This window comes from Alosa pseudoharengus, unplaced genomic scaffold (assembly GCF_046254945.1).
Source record: "Alosa pseudoharengus isolate Yale_2024_CS ecotype anadromous, Long Island Sound unplaced genomic scaffold, YU_APseudo_1.1 YU_APseudo_1.1_scf_22, whole genome shotgun sequence".
NCBI classification, from domain to species: domain Eukaryota; kingdom Metazoa; phylum Chordata; class Actinopteri; order Clupeiformes; family Clupeidae; genus Alosa; species Alosa pseudoharengus.
In genome coordinates, this window is record NW_027468680.1 from 31,034,975 (window position 1) to 31,061,549 (window position 26,575).

The following is a 26,575-nucleotide window of genomic DNA, read 5'->3' on the forward strand; positions in this document are numbered from 1 at the left end:
TTAATTATAGATTATTCTCTTACACTTGACAAGTTCCATATAATTTAACATTTCTAAGGCTATAAGGACTGGCACTATGCTGACAGAGAATTACAGATCTGGGCATAAAGTGTCTGTATAAATCATTTAAGATATTCTTAATGTTAGGACCACCAAAAATACAAGCCTTTAACACCCAAAGCTGATTCAGGCATCTGTGTACATTAAAATATATCCTTAACAAAATACAAATATAGTTTTCTTTTTTGTTGCTTTTTTTCACCCCGTCAATATATTCATTTGGTCATGCAAAAGACTTAACAGAAATTCTCACACAATATCTTAACTGGAAATTAAAGAGCCATTGAGATAAGCACAACATAAATTATGTACTGCAACATTAGACAGATTAAACTAATACTGGGCTATTACACATATGAGCTTTACAGTACAAAAGTATTTTGGATTTTCCACTGCAATCATCACATATTTTGACAATCACAAATCTTTATAACAACTGTATAAGACACGTCTTAGAAATATCACACATTACAATTTCAACATCAAAAATATACATCCTCGTATCCCTGTTTTCTTTGTGCATTTGAAAATGGTACATTCTGCCAAAAAGGTGTTTCGAGTTTATCTCAACATCTGAAAAATTCACAAGAAAACACCACTGACAATCATTTAACAATGTTGATCGCTAATAAAGTTCATGACAACAATTACCATGATAAGTCCTACTTGTTCAAAGTGCAAAAAGAGTAAAATGGTAAAAGGTTTGCAACCTGATGAACTCTTATTGGTGAGTGTTATCTCTTTGTGGAATATCTGACTTCAGGGCCACTACCACCATTAAGCATGTTAAAAGTGTTTATTCATAAGAATAATTATTGTTGCTGTCATGTTAGAAAACCAAGGGGGGTGATCTAAATAAAAGTGCAGGCACTGTGAAAAATTCAAGAACATCTCTGTCTTCAAGTAACATCAGCATTTGTGTCAGTCAGTGTTTCTCCACCACCCTCCGGTAGGTTTTAGGTTTGGTATTAGTATTATGTGGATTTCTCCAGCGAAACTGCTAAGGACTGGCTCAGTTGGGTGCGTTCAGGGTGTTCAGGAGCTCGTTCAGGCTCTTGTGGGTGCTGGTGGGCTGTGAGACCGCACACTCGGCCAGAGCGGGGCCCATGTGGTCGTACAGGGCCTGGCACAGGGTGCCGGTGGCCGCCCGCACACTGCCACCTCGCCCGTGGACGGTGCCGCTGTTGGTGGAGGCACCCAGGAGGTGCCAGAGCAGCGGAAGCACTTTCTGCTCTACCATCTGAGGCTTGCGTGGGTACAGCTCCCTCACCAGATCTGGAGAAAGGGAGACACAGAAGGCAAAACAGAGAGAAAAGATTTAAGACAGATATATTTTATTTCTGGGAGAAGTGGATCCATGTATATCAACAACATACCTCAACATTACAGGCGTTTAAGTTACAGTCCATCAGTAGGTAATACAGAACACAGCTAAGTAAACTTGATCCAGAGGCAAATCGTCTAGGTACATTCTAAATTGTCCTCCTAGATTTTTGAGGCAGGCATGTGACTTCTCTAAGTAGCACAACCTGGTACACATAACTGGAGCAATCAGCGGACTTCATGCATGGGTGAATCAAAACTATGACACGATTTGTACACTCTGTGTCTTCAGTTTCTAACCACTGCTTAAAGCTTACTGGCTTACTTTAGTGATTTAATGATAAATCAAAAACATTGCTGTGGTTGCAGACATTTGGTTCAGCAATGCCATAATGCAGTAATTTACTGTACCTGCCACCTTCTCAATAAGGTCAACTCTAGCCTTTCCACTGAGATACTGGGCTTTAGTGCAGAACGGTTGAAGAAGGAGTGAGTTGTCTGAAAGCACATACAGTAATAACCAGTATTGAGGTTGAAATCATGTCAATCATAAATGTATCTTTTATGAATCTTGACAATTTAATTCCACTGGACAGCACAATACAAAAAAGGCTGCTTTTTATTCAAGTCATTTAAAAACAACTACAACAAGTCTCATTTTATATAGCACTTTTCAAGGCATTCAAAGCACTTTTACTGTGAATAGGGAACTTCACTAACCACCGTAAATTTGTGGCTACCACCTGGGTGATGCACGAAAGCAATTCTGTGCCAGAACACTCACCACACACCAGATTGAGGTGTAAAACTATGCAATACATGGTCAAAATATTAGCTTCTACTGTATGTAGAACATGAATAAACAAACAATAAACAGGATACCCTCCATTATGTCATACTCACCAAGATTTTGAATAAGTTCATCAATGGCACTGATAGCAGCACTGTAGATGGCATTGTTCTTAGAGTTGAGGTGATTGTCAACAATGGCAGGGACCAAAATGTAAACCACTTGAGCCAAATTGTCCTTCAGCTGAGAGATGATCCTAGGCAAGGCCTCGAGAGCGTACAAATTGACTTTGCTGTTGGACTCTTGGAGTCGTGCCTTGAAGGCATCAAATACCTACAAAATTGAGGAATCAGATATGAATATCAAAACACAACGATTAGGATTTTATGCTTAACAGGCCCTAATTTAAATGACGAGCAAAGTACAGAGTCAGGCAATCAGCAAAGTGTCTTTCACATGCATGAACTATCATGTGGTATGTTGGAGCATTGAGCAAACTGTCCGATGTTTGTGCTTATGATCTTGCCCATGGTATTAAATTAACAAATACAATTACCGTAGCTAATTATAAAATTTCAGCTTTTAATTACTTTAGCTTTAGACTTTGCATTTTGCCTTGTAAATTTGGGTCTAACATATCGCAACAGGATACAGAGTACCAGCATTCATCATAAAGTGATATCAAACCAACAGCCACATGATTTACAAAAAACAGTGCAATTTCACCTTTGGAGATAAGGTGTTACCTGAAACATGCTTCCAATGACCAGGTTTGGGGTGTATTCACAGTCTCCCACTAGCTGATCAATGCCCTTGATGCGCTCGCGGAAGTCCTTGGAGTTCATCAGGCCAGTGATCTGTTTGATGTACTCGGTCTTGTCTGCAATGCTGTGGGCCTGGCCTTTGCTACTATACTGCCCATAGTCTTTGCTACAAGAACAAAAGAAAACAAAAAAACACACACATATTACATCACTCAGAATGTAAATATCTAAAGACATACTATGCCTATCAAAAAAAGGAAGCACACATTGACGGTGTTATGAAAAGGAAACAGTGTACTCTCACTACTTCAACACAGCCACCTTGGTCCAAGATTTTTAGCTAGCAACAGAAGGAAACCAAAAACTAAACACCTTAATTAGACTGCTCCATTTGTGATTTTGCATGATGAAATAATAATTTATGCCTTGAATTATGAAAAACCCAACTGAAACTAGTTCACAGGGTGCTAAGGTGTGCCGTACCTGCTGGACAGAGGCTCTCTGGTCAAAGACGAGGCTCGGATAGTACCACTTCCTGGGAGGGAGCGTCGCCCACGTGCTGAGGGAGTGTCCTGTGGCATTTCACCCAGCCCCTATAAACACAGACAGCATGCGTCTCTCAGCTTGGGAAAACAACACTTGCAATTGCAACCTGCTTTACACTGTCCATACCACACAACAACACCACACACCACACACCACACAACAACATCATCGAAGTGAATAGATATTAAAAGTGGGAGAAATATATCAACACAATATCATATCAATACAGTAAATGTGCGGAGTTATTTATTTCAGATAATATTGCTTCTGTGAGATGGCTACAAAGACTCCATGCATACAAAACAAAATATATGAATGAAAATGAATTGCAATAAAATCTAACAAACTGCAATAATATCATATATTGTGGCCCAAATATCATCACTATTAAAAATACACACACCTACAACATGTAAATGTCAACATGAACAGCTGCAACAATACTAGCCTTGGATTTTACATTCTATGCAGCTGTTTTAATCCAACACTGTCTGCATTGACTGACCATTATCATCATTTAGTAATCACTTGCCACTTATGCCAAGTCTCCAATTTAAAGATTGAGGATATAAATAGCCAGATAGAATTCTATCCCAGGGTCTGTGTTGATTTAGAGGATCATACCTAATTGAATCAGGAGTTTAGCTGACACACTAGGGTTATCATAACCTGACTCTTGCCAGATTAATTTTGTTCCGCCTAGCTCCACTCACATCCATCTGGGATTGCTTCCGTTAAGAGTGATTTCGGCAACAGATTTTATGGTAGAGCCTATCAGGACTCAGGGCGGGAGTTTTATAGATGTGACGTAGCGTAGAAGTGACTGTGACAGGTCACGGGTTGGCTTCGATGTGAGTGGTTGAAGTAGCACGTCAATAGATGACTGACAAGTGGCTTATCCAATCATATGCAAGGATTTTTGATAAGGCCCAGCCTTCTGAAACACCACTCCAATGAATCGATCCCAGATAGATGAGCGGAGCTAGGCGGAACAAAATTAATTTGGCGAGAGTCAGGTTAGGGTTATCACACCTGGTGGTCAAAAGCTCACACAAACTGTGTGTGTGTGTGTGTGTGTGTGTGTGTGTGTGTGTGTGTGTGTGTGTGTGTGTGTGTGTGTGTGTGTGAGTGGGTGTGTGAGTTTAGGCATCTATAATTATAACATAAGTCATGGGTGCTGGCACCTTGGTTTTTAGTGTGAAGACCGTATCCCTGACAGTGGCCAGGTCCTTGGTGGGGATATATTTCTCCAGCATTTTATCAAAGTCCCGGTGTGAAGACAGAAACAGCAGCATCCGACGACCAAAGTACCTGCAGGAAACAATGTCAAAGGAGCGAACATTAAAGCAGCACTAAAGAAGAGTTGCTCTCGGGGTCCAGCTCTTTTCCATTTCTATTTCGGGGGGGGGGCCATACCAACATTTTGGTATGGCTGTTTTATAAGCAATGATACCTGCTCAGAGTGAGGCAGAAGTGCCATTTGTGTATTAAGAGTTTATATAGCCCTCAAAAGGATTTTGAAACGTTATTTTAAAAGGTAAAAAAAGCCTTTCAGGGACCTTTAACATGTGAATAAGAGTTTCTACAAAATTAATATCATAATGAATTTTAGGAACAGTTTGGTACACAATTTCATGTGTATGTGATGGACGTGAACTCACACAGAAGTGTGTGTCCTGTGAGGTTAGACCTAATCAGATCTGTGGCTTTGGCAGTGGGGTAACACTGTCAATGGAGGGTGCAAAAACCTTTGCATATCACATGAGGATAGAACATACAACTAGCTGGAACATTCCAATTAAAATAGTTTATTTAAAGGAATTTTCAGCAAAATTTAGATTGATCGCAATCACTCTTGACTCCTGCTCTACAAAGGTTACAAGTCTACACCCCTCCTCCCTCTTCTCCTCCCTACTGTCCTTTGAAGGCTGGCAGTGCCTGTGAAAAAGGAGTCTTCTCCTTTTCCCCTACGACAAACATTTGAAAAACTGCCTTGTGCCACACCTGCATGGACTGCAGCCAAACACACTCACCTGCACTCAGTTTGTTTTATTGCTGTTTATGTCTTGTGTATGTAGGTGTATGCATGTCTTTATACTGGGATATTTTAACTGTGATTGGGTTAATGGTACAGACCACCACCACCCCTGCATTCCCTATAATGGTTTAGCCCAGACCTAATTGGGTAATTGCCTAGCCTATTTAAAGGCAGGCTTATTTCACACGGGAGAGACGCACAATAGACGGGAGACAACGGAAGACAGAGGGAAGAGCTGGAGATCCAGGGACTCAGGGAAGTTTAGAGAGTTAATTGAAGTTTATAATGTTAACCTTGCTTGCTGTGAGGCAAGGGTAGAAAGTATGGTCCAGAGTTATGCAAAGTCGCCTTGTTTGGATCGGGAGCCTAGAAAGTCTGTAAAATTGTTGCCTAGTTTAATGGCGAGTTCAAATGTTCACTTGAAGATACACACTGAAGATCCCTGGATTTTTATGTCTGGATTCCTGCTGTGCTTCCTCCTGGTTTGTGGACTAAACAAATAAATTATATTTTTGTATGGAACTGCTGTCTCCTGCCTTCCCTCGACACCACCTAATCCAGTGGCGCACCTCCCTAAACGTGAGGTGGTCGCCTCGGTCCCTCACAGTGCCTACCTGGCTTCCTGGGATGAGTCCTGTGCCAGCCTGGTGACGGCAGGAAGTATGCGGTCAGTCAGGTCTTTTCCACCAGACAGGGCACGGCTGGCTCCAATCTTCTCCACCAGGGTGGCCATGTGCTGGGCCATGCACTTCCTCACAACTGAATTCAGGTGACTACGTGGACACACACACACACACACACACACACACACACACTGTTAAAAATAAAACCATCGTAGCTGAAAGACATACAAAACAGTGATTCACACCAGCTAATGATGCAGAGGGTGTTTACTTGAATTAAGCACAGCCTACAATCACTGTCAAGTCCAGATGGTTGACATAAAATACTTGGAAGCCCTTTACTTTCTGAGCCTTTTGAGTTCCTTCCCTGTGCTGAACTTAAATGGCTTACCTCAGATAAATGAGATTAGAGTCAAGGCTAGTTTCCCGCTTAATCCAACAACACACGTGCCTATGTGTTAGCAAGAGGCACAGCTAGGATTCCATTCCCATATTCAAAAACTGGAACCATTAAATTCCAAAGGTTTCATGCACAACCACAAGGAACACAAGCTGATGACAATATAGGGAATGAAAGCTAGAACGGGTAGTGCCCAATCCCCTCTCTTCTGCAGCATGGTCAGCATGGTCAGCAGGCGGAGGCAGCTACCTGAGTCCTCCAGTGAGCAGGGCGCTCATGGTGCGCGTCGGCGTGCAGTGCTGCACCATGCTGTCCAGTGCTGCATCCACATCCTGCCGGATGAAGGCATTTGATTCGCTAGCTTTGTGTAGAAGCGCCCGGGCAAGCACGTCCAACTCCTGGTCCATCCCCCGTTGGAGCTTCGCAAACAGCTCCCCCACCGTTACCACAGCGACGCGAGACACACCTGACCGCAGGTTCCTGACCTAGGAAGTAACAGTGATGTAAACAGCAGGTGATATAGATGGGTGACTTTGATGTGGCCATTAGTATCTACACACGCAGTCCTTGATAACTTTGCAAATGGACAGCCTGCACAGTGTCTTCAAGTGCCAGCATTTGAAAAATCTTGAAAATCTATTGAGAAGCTTCTAAATTACATAAAACAAACTTCTTACCAAATTACTGCACACAGTCCTTCTCTTTCCTGCCACTGACATGTGAAGCAGTTAAGCAAATTAACTCATCACTAACATTCTGATTAGCTGAATGCACTTGAATGAGGTAACATCGATGCAAACAACAGTCGGAATAGATGGGTGACTTTGATGTGGACATAAGTATATCCATGTGCAGTCCTTGATAATTGACACCAGATGATTTGTCAGTAAATCCAAAGATTAATTAAACACCCTAGCCAATGTTTGCTTAAAGGACAATTCCGGTGTGATATTGACCTAAAGTGTGTTGAAACATGATACCGAGTGTGAACGTATGTCTCATAGCCCATCTTGGCTTGTCCCCTGCACTCCAAAATCTGGTGCTAGTTAGCCGATGCTACCAACCGCTTTTTCAATGGTGGTGCTTCGGCATCGGGCTAGCCATGCAAATAAATCACTGTTTTACACCATTTACGAGGCTCAATGTATCTCCACACTTCATTGGTAGACTTCCGAGGGCCCTGACATTTAAAACGAGACATTGAGAACTTTGCAGCCATCTTGAATTTAGTCACGATAAGTCGAGCGACGAGTAAGAATGAACAGGTATGATAAGGGATCAGATTCCAAAAATAATTCAGTGGAAATGCATGGATTCCAGATTTTTCCAGTAGCAGCAACTGGAATCCATGCATTTCCACGGAATTATTTTTGGAATCTGATCCCTTATCATACCTGTTCATTCTTACTCGTCGCTCGACTTATCGTGACTATATTCAAGATGGCTGCAAACGCTAAAGACAGTATCGTGAAGATACTGTCTGTATAAATCGTCTTGTAAGTAAACTACCAGTGCTTTTTCAAAGATCTCAATGTCTCGTTTTAAATGTCAGGGCCCTCGGAAGTCTACCAATGAAGTGTGGAGATACATTGAGCCTCGTAAATGGTGTAAAACAGTGATTTATTTGCACGGCTAGCCCGATGCCGAAGCACCACCATTGAAAAAGCTGTTGGTAGCATCAGCTAACTAGTGCCAGATTTTGGAGTGCAGGGGACAAGCCGAGATGGGCTATGAGACATACGTTCACACTCGGTATCATGTTTCAACACACTTTAGGTCAATATCACACCGGAATTCTCCTTTAAGCCTCTGCCAACTGGCAAGCGGTATCGCAGTCTCAAGGCCATCAGGCTCAGCTTTTTCCAACAGGCAACCAGGCTGATGAACAATGGACAATGAGGGCCTATTATGTGTCTGGATTTCTGTCTGTCTGTCTATCTGTGATCACACACACATGCACACTCATACAAACACACACATACGCAACTTAAACATATGTGCCACTGTCATGTCTGATGTAGCCAGTTCCAGATCATAGTGGAGGCTAATGATTACAGCAAACACACCACAAACGTTCAGCTTCAGTTTGGTTGTCCGGAGTAGCCTGGCCAGAGGGCTGTCTAGGCATCTTGGGAGAGCCCCAGGACAGGACTGAGGACCTCTGTATTAATGCAAAAGGAGAGTCACCTCTGAGATGAGGGCGAGGCAGACGTCATGAAGTCTGTTGGAGAGCACATCAGAGTGGTACTCGGACAGACAGCGCAGGAACGTCAGACCCTCAATCTTCTTCTCCCTAAAAACACAAACATCTTATAAGTTACCTGAGAAAACAAAATTTCAAAATAAATGCACTTATCCAGACATTAATATGGCTTTTGCCTGTCTTAAGTGCTTGTAGTTCATATTAGTGTGAATCAGAGTACACTCTACTTGAACGATGGGAGTAGCATGTTTGTTCTGTTCTATAACGGTTAGTCTGGCTCATTTGTCTGCACCAGATCTGGCTAATGGCTGAATGGGTTTCAAAGGCCAGGTGCACCCACCAGTCGTCGGAGTTGAGCAGCTTAAAGCTCTGAGTGAGAGCCAGCTCTGGCTTGGAGAAGGGCCTGAGCTCGGGCTGCTCCTGTGGATCCTTCTTCTGACTGGGGGTGCCAGGATCCAACTCATCTAGGGGAGAGGAGAGGAAAGGAGTAGGAGCAGTCAGTAGCAAGTGAACAGTGGATGGAGAGGGGGCTAAGCCCCAAAATGAGGAAGAAGGCGTTATGTTAAGTTTCGGCCATTTTAATCCCATGAGGCCAAGATACATTTTCATGAAAACGACATCTTAGAGGAACAGAGAAAAGATTTAGGGGTGTAGTAAACTGGAGTCCGCTTTTAATGCTGTTCTTGTGTTCTCCGTCACGCTCACCTGTGCTCTGGGAGAGTATTGGCCTGGCCCTGGTGAGGCTGGGCGCTCTCCTCCGTCGGGGCAGTGTGCTCCTGGAGGTGGGGGGCACCGTCGGGGGGCTGGGCTGGTGAGGGGGGCTCAAACACTTGATGGGACTCTGGGGTCCTGGAGGACTGGTGGGGCTGGGGGTGGCGTCATCCTGTGGGGAGTCAGACTTTGCGGACACCACCATACTGCCATTCAGCTGGAAGTCTGCAAGTGGCAAAGAGCAGAATGATTTCACTGATACGACACTACTGGCATTCTGATCATCTGCTAACCATTTGCATTTACTGTTAGATGATACTCAACATCAAGACATAAGTGGTTGGTCAGAAAATAAAAATGTGTGACTTGAACACAATTTTTCATAAGGAATTTTAAGTTGAACTTGACCTTGCAGGTTTCCAGAATCTTCTGTACTGCTCTCGGTCATGATGTTTCTGGAGCGCCTCATCCTCTCCGTTCTCTGTCGGTCCGCTGGAGGCTGGGGACCATCCTGCTGATCCAGGCGATGCTGGCGCATCTTGTCCCGTGCGAGTTTCGACAGTTTCACTCTCTCCTGCACACACAGGGAGTAGTGAAGAATCACTTTTTGTGTTTTCACTGACAAACAACAGCCTACAAAACTGTGGGGAAAAACGGTGTCTTTGCAGTGAGCTAGGCATTCAGTAATTTTCAAGCACGGATTTCACACATTTCTAAAGACTTTATTAATTGTTTTCATTTAATTGTGTCAATATGATATTTTAAAGTGATATATCTTATATAAGCCTACACTGTCAAAATTAAAACATAAGGAATGACCTTTGAATGACGCCAAACTCAAAACCTTTATAGAAAACTGTCAAAACATGAATCCTGCTTCAACAAATGTTCCTCAGAGGTAATGCAGACAGACAGTGTAGTTCCCAGGATCACTTTAAGACTAACCATTGCATCCTCCGAGTCTGCATTGATCTCAGAGTCCTGCTGGCTGCCCGGTACCGCATGCCCGTACACGCCCACTGGAGGATCACAGGACACCCGGCCCGTGGAGTCGCCCAGCTCAGAGGACGAGGAAGGCACACCTGGGCCACTGGACGGGGGCACTGGCCCAAACACACCTGCAGAGGGGGGCAGCACAAATGTGAATCAGACTTACTTTCTAAAGCAGAAAATACAATACCACACATGACTCAGTATCACTGTTCGCCAAAACAACATGTGTAAAGCAGCTTAAATGACTGATTTGTGGCAGAATGCAGTTATGCAAAACTGTTTTGTGTTTGGCACTATCAACCAGGCTTGTGCAAAATTCCAGAACTGAATTGAAACTGTCTCTTAAATTCCAATTCATTTTTTGAATTTTACTTCACTTCAATTGAAGAAGCAAACAGGAAGCAGAATTGCAATTTGAATTTTGCACAACCCAGCTATCAACTCAATAGTGCCTGCCTGCATCACACTAAACTGAAATGTTATAGAGTTGGTCATTGCTTTTATCTGTATGCCTGTATGTTGTTTATCAGAGGTGGCATAAATAACATAGTGACATGTGAGACTATGACCAGGGACTGACCTTTGCCGACCACACCTTCAGGCATGTCACCTGCGGGAGAGGCCCTGCTGGAGCTGCTGAGCATCTGCGGGGCTGGAGAAAGAAAGATGGACAACATACTTACAATTATCAATGACAACAACCACGACCGTTTACACCTTCAATTAAATAACCACTTTCTTTATGCTAAGATCTGTACAAACACATACAAACAATTGCTACAGATGAATTCAAAAGTAAATCATTCAATTTTTAACTGAAATTGCAGAGATACTTTTTTACCAATGCTTTAAAATCACTTTCATCTCCGCCTCCTGCCAATATCACAGAAAAAAAGAGTAATTTAGATGATCAAACATCCTTGTGTGCTGTGAGGCCACTCACCTTTAGCTGGCCTGAGAGCTCTAATGGGCTCTCGTCCTGCCGGTCTGCTAGTGAGTGGAGACATCTCCCTGCTCCAATCCTCTTCGGACTCCGCTGGTCCATTGTGATAGGTCAGCCTCTGGCCAACCACACTCACCTCTGAGGGGCCTTTATCTTTAGGCAGCATAGCTTGGGAAGAGATTCACAGGGGAACAGATGTATTATCATACTACAGACTTTTCAGCCCCATCACGTGCCAGGGGTCAGCATAAGCAGTAAATAATGTGCTGTGTTTGCTGTGCTACTTAAAGGTCTGCTCGCTTTGTACCTTGTAGAGAGGTAAACTCCATGGAAACAGCAGGCCTCTGTTTAGCGGAGGACACACGTGGAGGGCGAGACTTTGTGGCGGAGTTTCTTGGGCTGCACACAAATGTACATCACATTATAGCATGCTCCAAAAAGAATAGTTCTCAATGTCAGTCACCTGGCAAGAAAAGGCTTGTGTAGGTTTGTCCTTGTGAATCTCTTCCATAGTGTATGGACAAAAAGCATCTTCTAAAAGAATACATGTAAAGGTGAATCTAGAAACAGAATGTACACCTTAACTGTGATGTGTTTCAAGTTATAGAATGTATAAATTTTCCTGTGATGGATAAAAACAATGGTAAATGTGGAAATCCAAAAAAAGAGTATTATAGGATCATTCACGCCAAGAACGATAACAATAACAACTAGAAATGCAATTCCGAGGAATTACACGAGGGGATGCAATCTGCTGGTTAGGGTGTTGGTGGGGCTTGCTGCTAGCTGGTTGGTAGGGTAATTGTGATACCTGCAAAGGTGCTTTTGGAGTAACCAAATTTGAATCTTGTGTGACATGGCATTCTTGAGATATCACACTCAGGGTGTTTTTGACCTTGACATTTGACCTTCAACCTCCAACATCAACTCACTTCACCTTTGAGTCCATAAAAACACTCGTACCAAATTTGAAGCATGTACGTCAAGCCGTTCTGGAGATATAATGCTGAATGCATGAGATATGGCTGGGACTTTTATTTTGACACACAGGAAACACTTTAACAGGATGTGTAGTTCAGGTAGAGCTAGATTGTATGCTTAGAGGCTGAGACAGTTGAATTCCTCACAGGTGACACCTGTGCCAGTGTTCTGATTAGCCTGGGAACTGCTCTGAGAACTACTTAACGAGCGCAGCTGTCTCTATTATGACATCACAGCCCCCATTCAAGTCTATGGGGGAAAAATACACTTTTAATTACAAATATCTCAAAAAGTATAAACTTCTCAAAAATGAAAAACGGATAGGACGGTAAAGCCTTGGAAGATCTACGGAACGGTGTTTGAACCAAATTTGTACGTTAAACGGTTTGGGCTGAATAGCGCGCACAAAAAGGTAAAAAGAAAAATAATAATAACTAGAAATGCAATTCCAAGGAATTACCAGTGCATGAAAATGCTAAAGTTGTGATGTAAAATATCATGTATAGTTAAAACAGATAATAAAGAGATGGTTACTACGGTGATGCTAGGATAGACATGGTGGTTGCATAGCTTAATAAAAGTTGATAGTTTAAAAGTAGACTGTTTAAAAGTTGAATGTAGATAGTTTAAAAGTTGTTGATAGACAGTAGATAGTTTAAAAGTTGTTGATAGACAGCTAGTTTAATAGATAGTTTAATGATAGTTTAAAAGTAGACCGTTTAAAAGTTGAAGGTAAATAGTTTAAAAGTTGTTGACAGACTGGAAGTTGAATGAATGTTGATATTCAAATAGTTTAATGGCTGTGCATAGGTAGATATTTGACGATAACTGAAAGTTGGAATGGCTCTAATGTTCGCTAGCAGTTATGCTAAGATTTTTAACTATGCTAACCATGCTACTTAGCTAATGTTTTATAGCAGTGCTAGCAATACTAACCTGCTAACCATGCTACTTAGCTAACGTTTTCTAGCAGTTTAATGAATGTTGATATTCAAATAGTTTAATGGCTGTGCATAGGTAGATATTTGACGATAACTGAAAGTTTGAACGGCTCTAATGTTTGCTAGCAGTTATGCTAAGATTTTTAATTCTGTTAACCATGCTACTTAGCTAATGTTTTATAGCAGTGCTAGCATGCTAACCATGTTACTTAGCTAACTTAACTAACATTTTCTAGCAGTTTTACTAAACATGCTAACTATGCTAACAATGTTAGCATGCTAACTATGTTAACCATGTTACTTAGCTAACTTAGCTAATAATTTTAGCAGTTATGCTAACTATGCTAACTAGCATGTTAACTATGCTAACCATGTTACTTAGCTAACCTAGCTAATCATTTTTAACAGTTTTGCTTAAAATGCTAACTAGCATGCTAACATGTTAGCATGCTAACTATGTTAACCATGTTACTTAACTAACTTAGCTAATCATTTTTAACAGTTTTGCTAAAAATGCTAACTAGCATGCTAACATGCTAGCATGCTAACTATGCTAACCATGTGACTTAGCTAACTTAGCTAATAATGTTTAGTAATTTTGCTAAAAATGCTAACTAGCATGCTAACATGCTAGCATGCTAACATGCTAGCATGCTAACTATGCTAACCATGCTAACTAGCTACAGTGGGTAGGAGTCATAGTTGATGACAAGTAACAGTTACAATGGCTAAACAGTTAAAAAGTTCTATTGTAGTGAGGACTTTTATTTTGAAACAGTTTTTGGCAGAGGAAACAGTTTAACAGGATGTGTAGTCTTAATAGGGCCAGTTTGTATGCTTAAAGCCTGAGACTGGCAGTTGAGATCCAGGTGGCCTGAACACCTGCCATAGGATTCTAATTGCTTAATGGCCGTATTATGATGTCATAATCGGCAATGTTAAGTCTATGGGGATTTTTAAAAAGTTTTTCTTTAATAGTTTAAAAAGTATAAAAGTTTCAAAGTTGAAAACAAATAGCAACCCGATCTGTTTCAAGACCTACGTTACAAAGTTTGAATGAAGTTTCTAAGTTAAACTGTTCAAGAGAAATTGCGTCTAGAAAAAGTGGTAAGCGGAATAATAATAATAAGAAGAAGTTGCCTAGGAAGAACAGTACAGTGCATTTTCATGCACTGTAATAAGAAGTTTTCGGATTTCAATAGAGGGGATGCATCCCCTCTAATAACGATAAAAGCACACTGAACAATGATAAACAAAGTCTCTCTTGTGTTAATAAATGTGACGGCTAAAATGTAATGGGTTCTGATTGGCTATTAGCTTTTTATTGTTCTCAAAATCGCTCTGAAAGTGATCCCCAACGACATTGTTCTTCATGTCGTTATTGTTATAGTTTATGTGTCATTCATATTGACGAGACAGATATTTGTTTATAGTTATCGTTATCATTCTTGGTGTGAATGGGCCTTTATATAGATGTGCTTGTAAATCTGTTTGCAAGATTTAACCCCCGAGGTTCACCTGGTCTGGGAGCCGTTGAGCATGGGCGTAGGGGGAGAGCAGAGGCTGGACAGGCCACTCTCACTCAGCGGGGAGGTGATAGAGGGGGATGTGTGTGAGGGTGAGTCCAGTGCCTCAAGCCGGACTGCAGAGTCCGGGCTGTCCGGGTCCGGCTCTGAGCCACTCTGGCTCACCTTGGCCCGCTTCTTAGCAGCGCTGTTGCGCAGGGAGCGCAGGGAGTTCAGCATCTAGGAGAGATGGAGAGAGGGATAAGAAAGAAAGAAAGAAAGAAAGAAAGAACTGTAATATGTGAAATTTACAGGCACTACTATTAATGGTAGTGAAGATATCTGTGCCAATACAAACATTTGTAACACTTATTTCCAGTATATGAGGTAAATCTCCGGATTTTCCCAGCAGATTCCCATGTTCTCATGTTGCTGATTTAAAACTGAAAACTTGCTTCATGCACATGTACAGTACATGCACACAACCTTTGCCTACGCCAAATGGCCAGATCAAGCCAATTTAAAGCGATCCTGTTCACGGCTACTAAGTAAGGTAAGCCTGTGACAGTTGTGCTCACCTCCTCACGGTTGAGGGGTTCGTCCTCCTGGTCTTGCATGCCAAGGTTGGCCAGGTGTAGATGGAGGTCCCTCTCCCCGTGGGGTTGCTGCTCCTGGCGGCTGCTTCCCCGGCCGTTGGAGGCGACGCCTCGGTCAGGCAGCGCGATTACCAGGCCGGTGGGGGTGACGGGCGAGACGGGGGACACCGAGGAGACGGGCCTGGAGCTGCTGAGGGCCTGGCGGAAGGAGGAGGTGGACGATGAGCTGACCAGAGAGGCTCGCAGTGGCAGCGGGGAGCACCTGCTGGACAACACCTCACCTGTGGGTGGGCGAGGGAGAGGAAGAGAAAGAAGGAATGAGACAGACAAACAGAGAGACAGAAATAGAGAGATAGCAGTCAACACACACAAAAACATATCCATACACAGGCAGTGAGAAAACCCATATACATACAAGCAGATACACATACACATACACACAGTACAACACCTAATAAAAACAAATAACCTTGAAGACATCACACTGATATCCACTTAGTTGTGTGTACACTTAAGCACAGGTCAAGTATAAGTATAAGTATATAAGTATATACTCTTTTGATCCCGTGAGGGAAATTTGGTCTCTGCATTTATCCCAGTCCGTGAATTAGTGAAACACACTCAGCACACAGTGAACACACAGTGAGGTGAAGCACACACTAATCCCGGCGCAGTGAGCTGCCTGCAACAACAGCGGCGCTCGGGGAGCAGTGAGGGGTTAGGTGCCTTGCTCAAGGGCACTTCAGCCGTTCCTACTGGTCGGGGCTCGAACCGGCAATCCTCCGGTTACAAGTCCGTAGCACTAACCAGTAGGCCACAGCACTAACCACAGCTGGCCACAATGAGCCATAGAGACTGCGGTCAGCCCTCTGTCCTCACACAGCTGGGACTGGAACACTAGATTAGTTGTATCAGTGTTGGAGCTGCTTGTGTTCATACCAGTGGAGTCTCTCCAGGGGCTGGTGTCTCGGCGGTGGGGGCTGATCTCTCTCTTGTTGGGCCAGGTGTTGGACATGGAGAGGGACGAGTCAGCTCGATGCCGGCGGGACAGGGTGGGGGTCAGGACACCCCCTGGCAGGGAGGCCAAGGGGTAGGAGGGCAGCAGGAATGTTCCAGTGGGCGTGGGGTTGGAGGGCAGGGAGAAGGTCCGCTCCACGCTGGGGTTGCCTGACAGGAGGCGACCCGGTTTGGGAAACACTGAAAAGATGGAACATTCTCTCAATATACTTTTGATGTAAAAGGAACAAGCAAAATTCACACCCTTCCTGCTCCAAGAGACTGTAGCTGGTGCTGATTTGATTTATTGTATTGAGACTATGCTGTGCCTATCCAATCTGAGGCATTATGTGACTCTATTAGAATACACTTGTATCCAAAGCAACCTACATATAACCAGAAATTATCCTCCCACTGCATAAAGTTCTGCTACAGGCAACATGCTTTACACAGGGAGCTCTCGGTATGCTAATGTAAATGTTGTTCATCTGATTTTATTATTGGTACTAGACTACTGTCAGAACAACAGCACCTAGAGGTAAGCTATTGGATTAGTTTGGACAGGACCAACACTCCTCTGCTCTCACCTCTCTCAGCATTGCTGGAAAGGGCAGCCTTGAATATGTCTGGGTCGGAATCCAGGCTCCCACTCCGACGTAGCCTTCCCAGGCCTTCCCATCTCCCCGACGATGGAGCCAACTCTCCTGATCCTGGATGAACAACAGGCCACCAGCTCAGTGTGTTTTTAAAGAAAGCCTTTATCTAACCCATTCAGCTAAAGAACTTGAACAGATACCACCTACCGGTACTTTAGAAAATAAAATGTTTTAACTACATTTTAACTAGATTTCCTTCCTGTAAAAAGAAGTCCTTCAGATGTTAAGAAGAATTTGCTTTTAATAATCCAAGTGATTAGAGTTTGGCTGGAATTGAAATGGCTGCCTGTTAGCCAGTGTAAACCTCACTTGTCACCCAGGTCAAATGAACCCTCATTCCCTCTCTCGGGATGTGATGAAATGGAAAACAATCTTGTTTTACAGGTGGCCAGTGGGGAGAGGGGATATTTGATTTGCGCGCTCTGTGTTTGCCCAGGCTGGGGACAGAGGCTCCCGCTGTGTCCTGCTGCTGAGCTGTAAAGGAGTCAAGTCCAGTCTTGCCTTCACGCTGCCGCCTTTCCTCACAACATGCCTTTCATCAGAACCGCTGTCAAACACACGGCTGGCACAACGCTACATGGCCAAGACTGGCCTATTTTAAACCACCCTTATGAATAGTGACTGCAGTTATTATGACCGCCGCGCTAGCAAAGCGCATACACCGTTTTACAGTACACATACATGCACACGCACGCACGCACGCACACACATGCACAGGCATGCACACACTAACACGCACGCGCACACACATGTAAACACACAAGCACTCACGCACACAGCGCACACACACTACACACCCACACATTGCTCTTTTCAATTATGAGGCATTAACAACTTCCATCACTGCCATGAGAAACAGTCTCTCACTAATTATTCCATAAAAGCCTACTCTTAATGTAGATTTGCAATCAAACACCCAACTGTCAATGATAACCTGCTATTGCAGCTGTAGCCCACCACCAGGTTACATAACACACGACACCAAAGCGCAAAGCAGTCGCCCGGGGCAAGACTGAAATGACAAATAGATGTCATGTTTCTATATGACAGAGACTGACACAGACACAGACACAGACAAGTCTCATAAAAAAGCACTGCACTTCGATCTAATCACAGCCTATTCAGACTTGTCAGGTATGTGGGATTAATTGGATTTCAGAGGGGAATTTTCACATAAAGACCAATCAGACCATGTCCACGTCTCTCCATAGCTTACAGTTGTGGACAGTGCATGATTAGGCCATACTTCATTAAGCTCGAGCTAGATCATTCCCTCTGACTTGAGCTCCCAGATAAAATGACCATGGCTACAGCCCAACCCCCCTCCCCACCACCACCAAAGTCAACAGCACAGATGACTGTCCTGGTTTTCTGGAAGAGAGCTCTGAATGAAATACAATTTGCGGTCTCTAGAAGGGGTCAACCACAGCCTTTTGCCTGACATAGTTCTCTTACAAAGAATGTTGAACATGCAGATGCTAGCCAGTAAAGGAGTTTCTGGGATTCTTCTCAATAATAATCAGCAACTCACTCTTGGGTAGCCATTTCGAGCCATTCTGACAATCAGCGCAAGATTGCGGGCTACAAGTTGCCAAGAATGGAGATAGAGGACCAAGGATAGAGTCTCATTTCAGTCATCCATCACCACCCTCAATATCTAGCCAATGGTTAGACGGTCACATTTTGCTTATCTGCACTTATAATATCTCTACATATTGTGCTAGCAGCAGAATGTGGCCTACGTTCTAGTTAATGGTAGCCAGTCTTTTCTGTCTGCGCAGTGAAACTTTTTTGACATACAAAGGCATCACAAGGCAACTAAGTGTTCAAACAGTATCATAGCCTTGAAGTCTGCGCGGTCTGCGCTGCGTTTTTAGCATACAGCCATCATATTTGTCAAAAATGAAGCAAGGCTCTAATTCAGTGGTCCCCAAACTTTTTCTTCCGAGGGCCAGCTCACTATGCCTGGCTCTAAAAGAGGGCCAGAGACTCGGAGTATATCAACCATAAATAGCTAGTGATGTGAACAACAGCAGTCTACCTTAGTTGAATATTCCATTACATTTAATCATAGGCTACTGCAATTTAATACCATTGTTAGCTGTGTTTATGTTGCCATCATGCCATATCAGTGTAAAATGTAGCTCAAACTAAATAATACTAATAAAAAGACTCTGAACTCTGTTTCTTTGCATACATAGCTCAAGTTATGAACAAGCAAAATCCTACAAATAATTTAAAGTTATCAAACTATGAGAGTTTTTATGAAGTGCTGGCAAAAACATCTGAAATGACCACCATTCTAACTTTCACTCACATGAGGAGAACTTTGTGAACTCTGTATGAACATTTGAACGAGTGAATAAAAAATAGAAATAATTATCTCAGAAAGCCCCAGAAATATGATTTGAATAGAAGTTAGTTAGTTAGTTATTAACAATTAATTAATAAACTTTTAGAATACTTTGAGCACTGATGCAGTCAGCATAGGCCTCTTATATTGTTTGCAGGTAGCCCTACATTTCATTCCGTTTTCGATGGCAAACGTGAAACAGCGCCAAAAAAACACCAGTGGACAAAAAGAGTATTACACGTGTACTGTTAACATTCTTTTTCAAAACTGTGCAACTCACAGTGGTGTTCGGAATTGTCCTTTAAGACTCGCCATAGAGAATGAATGGGGGAAATTACGGTTATAGTTGTTGACGATGTCGTACTCCCGTGCGGGCCAGATGCTATATACCACAGACATGTTTTGGGGGGCCACCCAAAATGAGGTGGCGGGCCGTATTCGGCCCGCGGGCCATAGTTTGGGGACCACTGCTCTAATTAATGAATTGACTAGAATGCACTGAATGGAATGCTAGGTCAGACACTAGAAGAGGAGGAAGTTAAGGCATTGACTAGTTTTTTTGCACTTATAGAGATAAACATGCATCTCCCTGTAGACATATTCTCCATGACACTTTGTTGGCAGGGGTTTTCTAACTCAATGCAGAATCAAAGTCATTTGTTTATGTTCCTAGTCAAAATTTAGACACAAAATTATCTAAAAAATTGTTACCAGGTCAAAAAAAAAAATACAATACTTCTCCTTTAAGAAGAAAGAAGCCCTGAGCCAAATCAGTGCAGCAACAAAATGGCCCCAATGTTTCCACATGCCACCTGCAGTCTTGCTGATCTGCAACCACTGGAATCAGTTTAAAAGCTGCCAGCAATCCCAGCGTAAAAGAGAGGAGTAGAGTAGCGTGAGGCTACTCGGACTCAGCCAGCTAATCCAATTCAGGAAGTTTAATTTTGTCGTGGAGTTCAGCACTGACAGCTATCTGTCAACTGCAGCTCGTGGGGGAAGAAGGGAGAGGAGGGAGAAAAAGGAGGGGGAGGGACGAGGGTTTCTGTGGGGATGGGGTGTACTACAGAGAGAGAACTTGAGACTGCAGAAGAGTGGAATAGTGATAGACTGAGACAAAAAGAGAGAAACGAGAGAGTGCAAGCAAGCAAGCAGGGAAGCCAGAAAGAAGGTATGCAAAATCAACAAAGAGGAGAGGCAACCAAGAAAAGAAGAAAGGAGGGAAGGCAGATGGCATGCACATAGGAAGGAAAGAAAGAAAAAAAAGAAAACAACAGAGAGTGAGAAAAGTTCAGATAGACTCACCAAAGCTGGAGACACACGTGCCCCGGTGTGGGGAATAGGAGGAGATCATGTCATCACTGCTGCTGATCTGCAAGATTAACATAAAAGAGGTCTATTAACAGCCAAGCCTTGTACATGAAAGGGACTCCAGGAAGTACTGTATCACTATTATTACATAATCTCCTGTGCGGTCATGCAACTTCATGACATACTCTCATCATCACCTTGAGGGACCAGCCAGTCAGGAGTTGTTCTTCCTTTTTTGTGTTATATTGTCATTATCAGGTAACTATGATCAGACTACATGTATTATAGACTTACACACAACAACCAGAAACTGAATCACTCATGTATTATTGCTGATGGGATCATGCTTTTCTCTGATAATGTTGTCTTCCTTGTCGTCCTTTTGTCTATTCGCTCATTAAAATGTCTGAAACGAGAGCCGACCTCTCATTTTGTGCTCATTTACCACTGAATGCAACCTTGAATCTCATACGACCTGATCATGAAATATTCACACGCACAGCCTAGTTTACAATAGAACCCAATAGAAAAAAAAAAATCACACCATGGGTTGCAAAGAAAAGCCATTGGTCTGGGGGAGCTTTAAGCAGACATGAGATGGATATGTCTGTACACCATCAAACTGACAGCTGACTGAACACTTTACTGGACATCCCACACCCCTAGTCGCCCACTACTTTTGACGTCATATCGTCTCATGGATCTTTCTTTGCCTGTTTTCCAGCCACACTAGAGTTAAGCCTATTGAAAGGCACTGTGGTTGCTTGGAGACTATATCTGCAGCAAACATACAGTCCTCCGGCAAACCACCTGAGGAAGGACCAGGAGACTAGAGCTAAGCGATTTTGTGGTAGAGGTGAAACTTTCTAAAGGATTCGTCAGACCTAAGGATGACACTATTAGCAACTTAACACCCCTGTCAGTCCAGGCACCATAAGATGACTCCAAAACACAATATAAAAGAAAGCTCCATTCCTCCCTGTTGTACAAGATTTGTTCATAACCATATCCATAAGACTGAGGATGCACACACATTCATCTCTTCAACCCTAACCTGGGGCAGAGGGGAGATCCGGGAGAATGGTAAGATGAACTGGATACCCTCTGCCCACACCTCCCCACACAAACACACTCCTCACACCAATCCCTTCTGCTGCACTTGTGCATTGTGGGAGGGTGTAACCTGACACCTTGGCTGTCTGATTGGCCGGCTCATCACCCTGACAGGAGGCCCTCCCTGGAGACCCTTCACACAATCTGGGCACCATGCCACCCGATACATCAAGTAATTCTTTGAAGAGACAACACACTCATCTGATTTTCTTTCCTCACTGTAAACCCCACAGACAGTTTGAAAGCTCAACTTGTTGCATAGTAATTTACATGAGACTACAGGACCACAAGATTCTTGGAAAAAGAAAAAAAAGAATAATAATATATATATATATATATATAAGCTTATACATTTCATTCATTTCACGCAACATGTTATGCCTGTCCATAGATTTATTCTAGAGAGCATTTTCAAGAGCCATTTCACCTTCAGCTACCACATTCATAGAAGAGAGAAGTGGCTTTTCATCAGAAGCTCTCGACTTCCCTTACTGTCTCATAGCAACCACAGAAGTGCTCAACTTTGTCAAGGTTGCTCAAGAAATGGAGCCCTGTGTGGGCCAACAGACAAGCTACTCACACTGATCACTTGATAGGTGAGAACGCAGCGGTAGGGGACCTACAAGGAAAGACTGGACAGAACAGGATACTGCCACCGGGTGATGTCACAGAGCTTGCCCTCACAAAACCATGTCAGGGACTTTTGTCCACACTAATGATTGTGGCGAGTCATTGTGTTGTCATGCTGATGGATTAAAAGATGCCACACACACACTGGCACTATCTCTCCCCATATATTTGCTCAATAGTGGCACTGCCAGCAGGCAAGCCACCAGCTGGCTTGGACTGGCATCACTGACATTGAAAACTGGGAAATTGTAACACAATTCCCAGAAAATACGTGTTCTGTCTTATCCAGCGCTTCAATGAGATTTAGTTGAACTATTAATTATTAGTTGACCATCTGACTCCATTTATATTTTAAATACCAACCACATATCTACCGTCAGTTGTAAAGTATCAATCACCAATCCGTAATATGTATTCTCAAAGAATTCTCTTTCTACCAAATGTTGTTAGGCTACTACCGTAACCACAGGAGAAAATGTTTCAGATTGTTACTGAATATAACAACTTATTGTAGTATCAGGGATAATCATACACTACAATTAATCAATATTAAACACAGTAAATGGTAAACCTCAAGGCAATGTAACAATCAATTTAGAGTAGACCTAGAGTCAAAATAACATACCTGGCAAAGGTTTCAACTATACACGATTGAATGCTCTGAGAAGCAGAAGGCTTCCTATCAGATTCAGCTACACATAAGGTGGGAGTCCTGAGAAGCAGGCAAAACTCCCAGAATGGGGTTCTCATCCCCCTTAATTATCCAGCCAGAACAGGGGCATCTTGCATTACATTACAAAGCAGAATTTAACATATAGACAGTATTCAAACCTGGAGACCCTAGTCTCAGCAGGGTATCCTTTTCAGATCACCAAAAGGTGGTGGGATTTTTCCATTAGAAGATGGACCATTTTCTCCCAGATCACAGAAAACAGATATACACTTATTTTACAATTTTACAATTGAGACCCTCTTACTTCTCGCACTGAGACATTAAAAATGATACCAAACATAAATACATCATCATTTGTCATTTGCCATTTCAGTTTCTAGCAGTTGAGTTCAAGTGTATTCTAGACTGAGTGGAGACAGGTAATGGACAGGCTTAGCAGGGGGTATGGTCAGGGCTAGGAGTTCCCTGACAAATGGTAGCTAACACAATAGTCACAATCAAGTGAAAACAGGAACCTTGGCTTCAAAGGACATTCTGTAGCCATTTTCTTTAGGAATGTAAAAAGGGATGTCTTACAATATACTTGAACACTGGACTGGCACAATTTGCCCCCTTGCAAAGCAGACCTCCACACACTTCAAAAAGGTTGGGCTTTATTCTTCCCTCATGGCAGTATGGAAAATGGCAAAATCTTCCCAAGGGAGGCAGAGACACACTTGGTCATGCACAGCCTACTAGAGCTTAGTGTCTAATCAAAGAATGCCCTAGAGACAATCAGTGAGTATGAAGAGCCTGTTGCCGCTCATGCTGATTTGCATGGGTATTTTTAGAGCTGCTCAAGGCATCTGAAATGCTCATCTGTGATCCTGTAAAGGTCATTGCACAAGCACCTGCATTAGCATCTTACCAATACCTATATGCTAATACAGACCTAAAAGCACACAGTAGCCTATATTTCAATAGGTTCCATTTCTCTCCTCCTTCAAGACGACTCCCTTCAGCTTGTGAGTTACCTTGCAAGTTTTACTGAGGAAACATCAGGGAGCTAAACTAAGCCTGAGTAGCATAAATCAGACTGAAAAGAAAGATCTAGATATGGATATGGATATAGATATACATATAGATATATGGATATAGATTTGATGCTAGTGGGGGGGTAAGGCAATACCATACCTGGCTAGATGGTTTTCCATTGCACAGACTGGAGGGCTGTGGGTCCGGCACACAAGGCAAGCTGGTCCTTTCCCAGGGTAGCTTGTTTTTTCCCTTGCCCGCGCTCACGATTCTCCTCTGCAGGGGGAAGTCGTCAGTGAGGGAGCCCAGGCTCCCATATCCACACAGCCGGTCCGTGTCTGGCTCAGTCCTCTGACTCCGGGCACTGCTGCTTCTCCCACCATTAAGGACCCAATCCACATCCGCCCCGGAGCCAAACTGGGTTGAGCGTCTCTGTCCAGGTTTGGGTATGACCAAGGCATATTCGATTGTGCCCTCGACAGAGAGCCGTGGGAGCACGTGTCTGGCTTTTCTCGCCTGTACAGCTGCCATAAGACCCTCTACATCGGCCGTGAGTTCCACTCTGTCAATTGCCTTCATCAGCGGCTGCTTTTTCCCAGTGTCAAGGCAGTAGTCAAAGACAGCAAAGAGCTCCAGGGCAGCATGTCGCACTTTCCGCTTGCTGTCAGCCAAGTACGGGGCCACTTCAAAACAAAGGCTGGGAATGTTAAAGTCTTTCCTTGGGTGGGTGAGCATGGCCGCAGTGATGATGTTAAGAACATCTTCTCTCACTCTTGAGTTTTTGTGTCTGAGGTGTCCGATCACAAGGTCCAGGACCTTCTGTGGGCCTACAATTCTCATAAGCTGCCGGAAAACGTTCATGTACTCATTCCTGGTGACAGCACGAGTGTCACCCAGGGTTTTGAGAACAACAACAACTATCTGTTTGCAATATTTCTCTACATTATACTCTAATTTCTGAACCAGAAGGTTTATCACCTGTAAAGTGCCATACAAGACTTTGAAGTTGCTGTCGTCCAGTAGCTTGCGTAAAAAGCCAATGAATTCCACAATACTGTCAGACGGAACTGGCTTCAAGTCCAACTCAAACAGAATGTTTTTGAGCTCCTCCACCCCATTTGTTCTGTTCTGGTAGTTGTCATGGTCCAGGAGCTGATCATGTAACTCCTGAGGTATTAATCCATATATCATTATTGATTGTTCTGATGGGAGCCCAGTCATAATTTAGGAGCTAAGGATACAACAGGACTGGGGCTCTGTTCAAGGTTCACAACCATCTTGGCCAAGCACATATGGCTACCTCATTTCAACATGGAAACATTCACATTTATGTAAGGCATCTCGGCGAGGAAGGACTGCTTAGTCTAGTCAAGTTGAATGCATCCAATCTAATAGAGCGACAATGACAGTCCTGCTTAGTTTCCTGTGTTAAGGATTTTGGACACAGCCTACTCCATGTTCTCTTTGGACGCTAAGAGGCATGCGTAGGATACTCAGGAAATGTTACAAATAGTCAAATACACTTGCTACATTGTATACAACGTCTATTGAGTATTCGAAAAGCATGTTCTATTTATGGGTTTGTAAGCTGCAAGCAAGTCAAGGGCAGTAACTTTCATTGATTTACATTTAAATGGCTAAAGCACATTCCAGTGACAGCTTAACCTGGCAACACGCCTGCTGCACGACACGAGTAGCCAGATAGTGTATCCTCAACACCGATTATGTTGATACATTCCCGTCGCAATGATTGTAATGTTAGGTCTTAGCGTTAACGTTAACTCAGGAACAAAAAATATTCCACAGACTGTGTTCTTTCCTTCGCTGTTGAAAGAAATGTACTTCAACATGAGACGCTGTTTTAGTTGTCAAGAAAGCTGTTTGCTTAAATAAAGGCACTGCGGAATGCCACATTTCCCTAAAACATTCCTGTTCCAACTTAAGCTAACTGGCTGGATATAGCTTGTTAACAGGCTAAGTTAGCTCACCAACTTATGCACTGCATCGTTAGCCACGTTAATCATGACTGCCTAAGTAACGTTAACGTTACACTTTGACGTGTAGAAACATGCCAAACCACATACATTGTCCTCCATGCCGTAGACTAGTTAGCTAATGGTTCGGCAGAAAGTTTATCCAGCTAGCTCTAACGTTAACTGACCATCGTAAAAGCTAGAACACAGTTAACCATGATATTTAGCTAACAACCTCATTAGCTGCTAACTTTAGAACTGGAATTCAGACCTCATATGCAGTAAGTGATGCTGTTATCAGTAGACGTCTTGAGCAAACGCGCACAGTCCAATTCTATTCTGTAATACAACAGGAGTTACCGACAGTATCCTGCTCCACTCTCCTTCAGTAGATGTTCAAAACCGTTACTCCGCTGATATTATTATGCTTTCCATAATAATA

At 43.1% G+C, this 26,575-nt stretch overlaps 1 protein-coding gene across 1 annotated transcript; it reads right to left on the reverse strand.

The window, feature by feature from the left end:
- togaram1 (TOG array regulator of axonemal microtubules 1) lies at nucleotides 1–26,550 on the reverse strand. The gene is made up of 22 exons (XM_076299704.1): nucleotides 24,320–26,550; nucleotides 20,725–20,791; nucleotides 17,001–17,123; nucleotides 16,357–16,614; nucleotides 15,400–15,698; nucleotides 14,835–15,061; nucleotides 11,702–11,793; nucleotides 11,395–11,562; nucleotides 11,032–11,103; nucleotides 10,404–10,576; nucleotides 9,867–10,032; nucleotides 9,453–9,683; nucleotides 9,088–9,211; nucleotides 8,732–8,837; nucleotides 6,794–7,029; nucleotides 6,136–6,294; nucleotides 4,668–4,794; nucleotides 3,421–3,530; nucleotides 2,920–3,103; nucleotides 2,287–2,506; nucleotides 1,795–1,881; nucleotides 1–1,335 (listed from the first exon to the last, which is right to left on the reverse strand). Exons 1-22 carry the CDS (start codon nucleotides 25,379–25,381, stop codon nucleotides 1,073–1,075), a joined length of 4,554 nt encoding a protein of 1,517 aa, XP_076155819.1. The 5' UTR covers nucleotides 25,382–26,550; the 3' UTR covers nucleotides 1–1,072.
- Nucleotides 26,551–26,575: the final 25 nt, after the last annotated feature.

Coding starts and splice junctions, on each gene's coding strand:
- togaram1 (XM_076299704.1), bottom strand. CDS start 25,381: ATGACTGGGCTCCCATCAGAACAATCAATAATGATATATGGATTAATA. Junction 15,062..15,399: donor AACCCCTCAACCGTGAGGAG/GTGAGCACAACT, acceptor CATCTCTCCTAG/ATGCTGAACTCCCTGCGCTC. Junction 2,507..2,919: donor TCATTGGAAGCATGTTTCAG/GTAACACCTTAT, acceptor TCAATTTTGTAG/GTATTTGATGCCTTCAAGGC.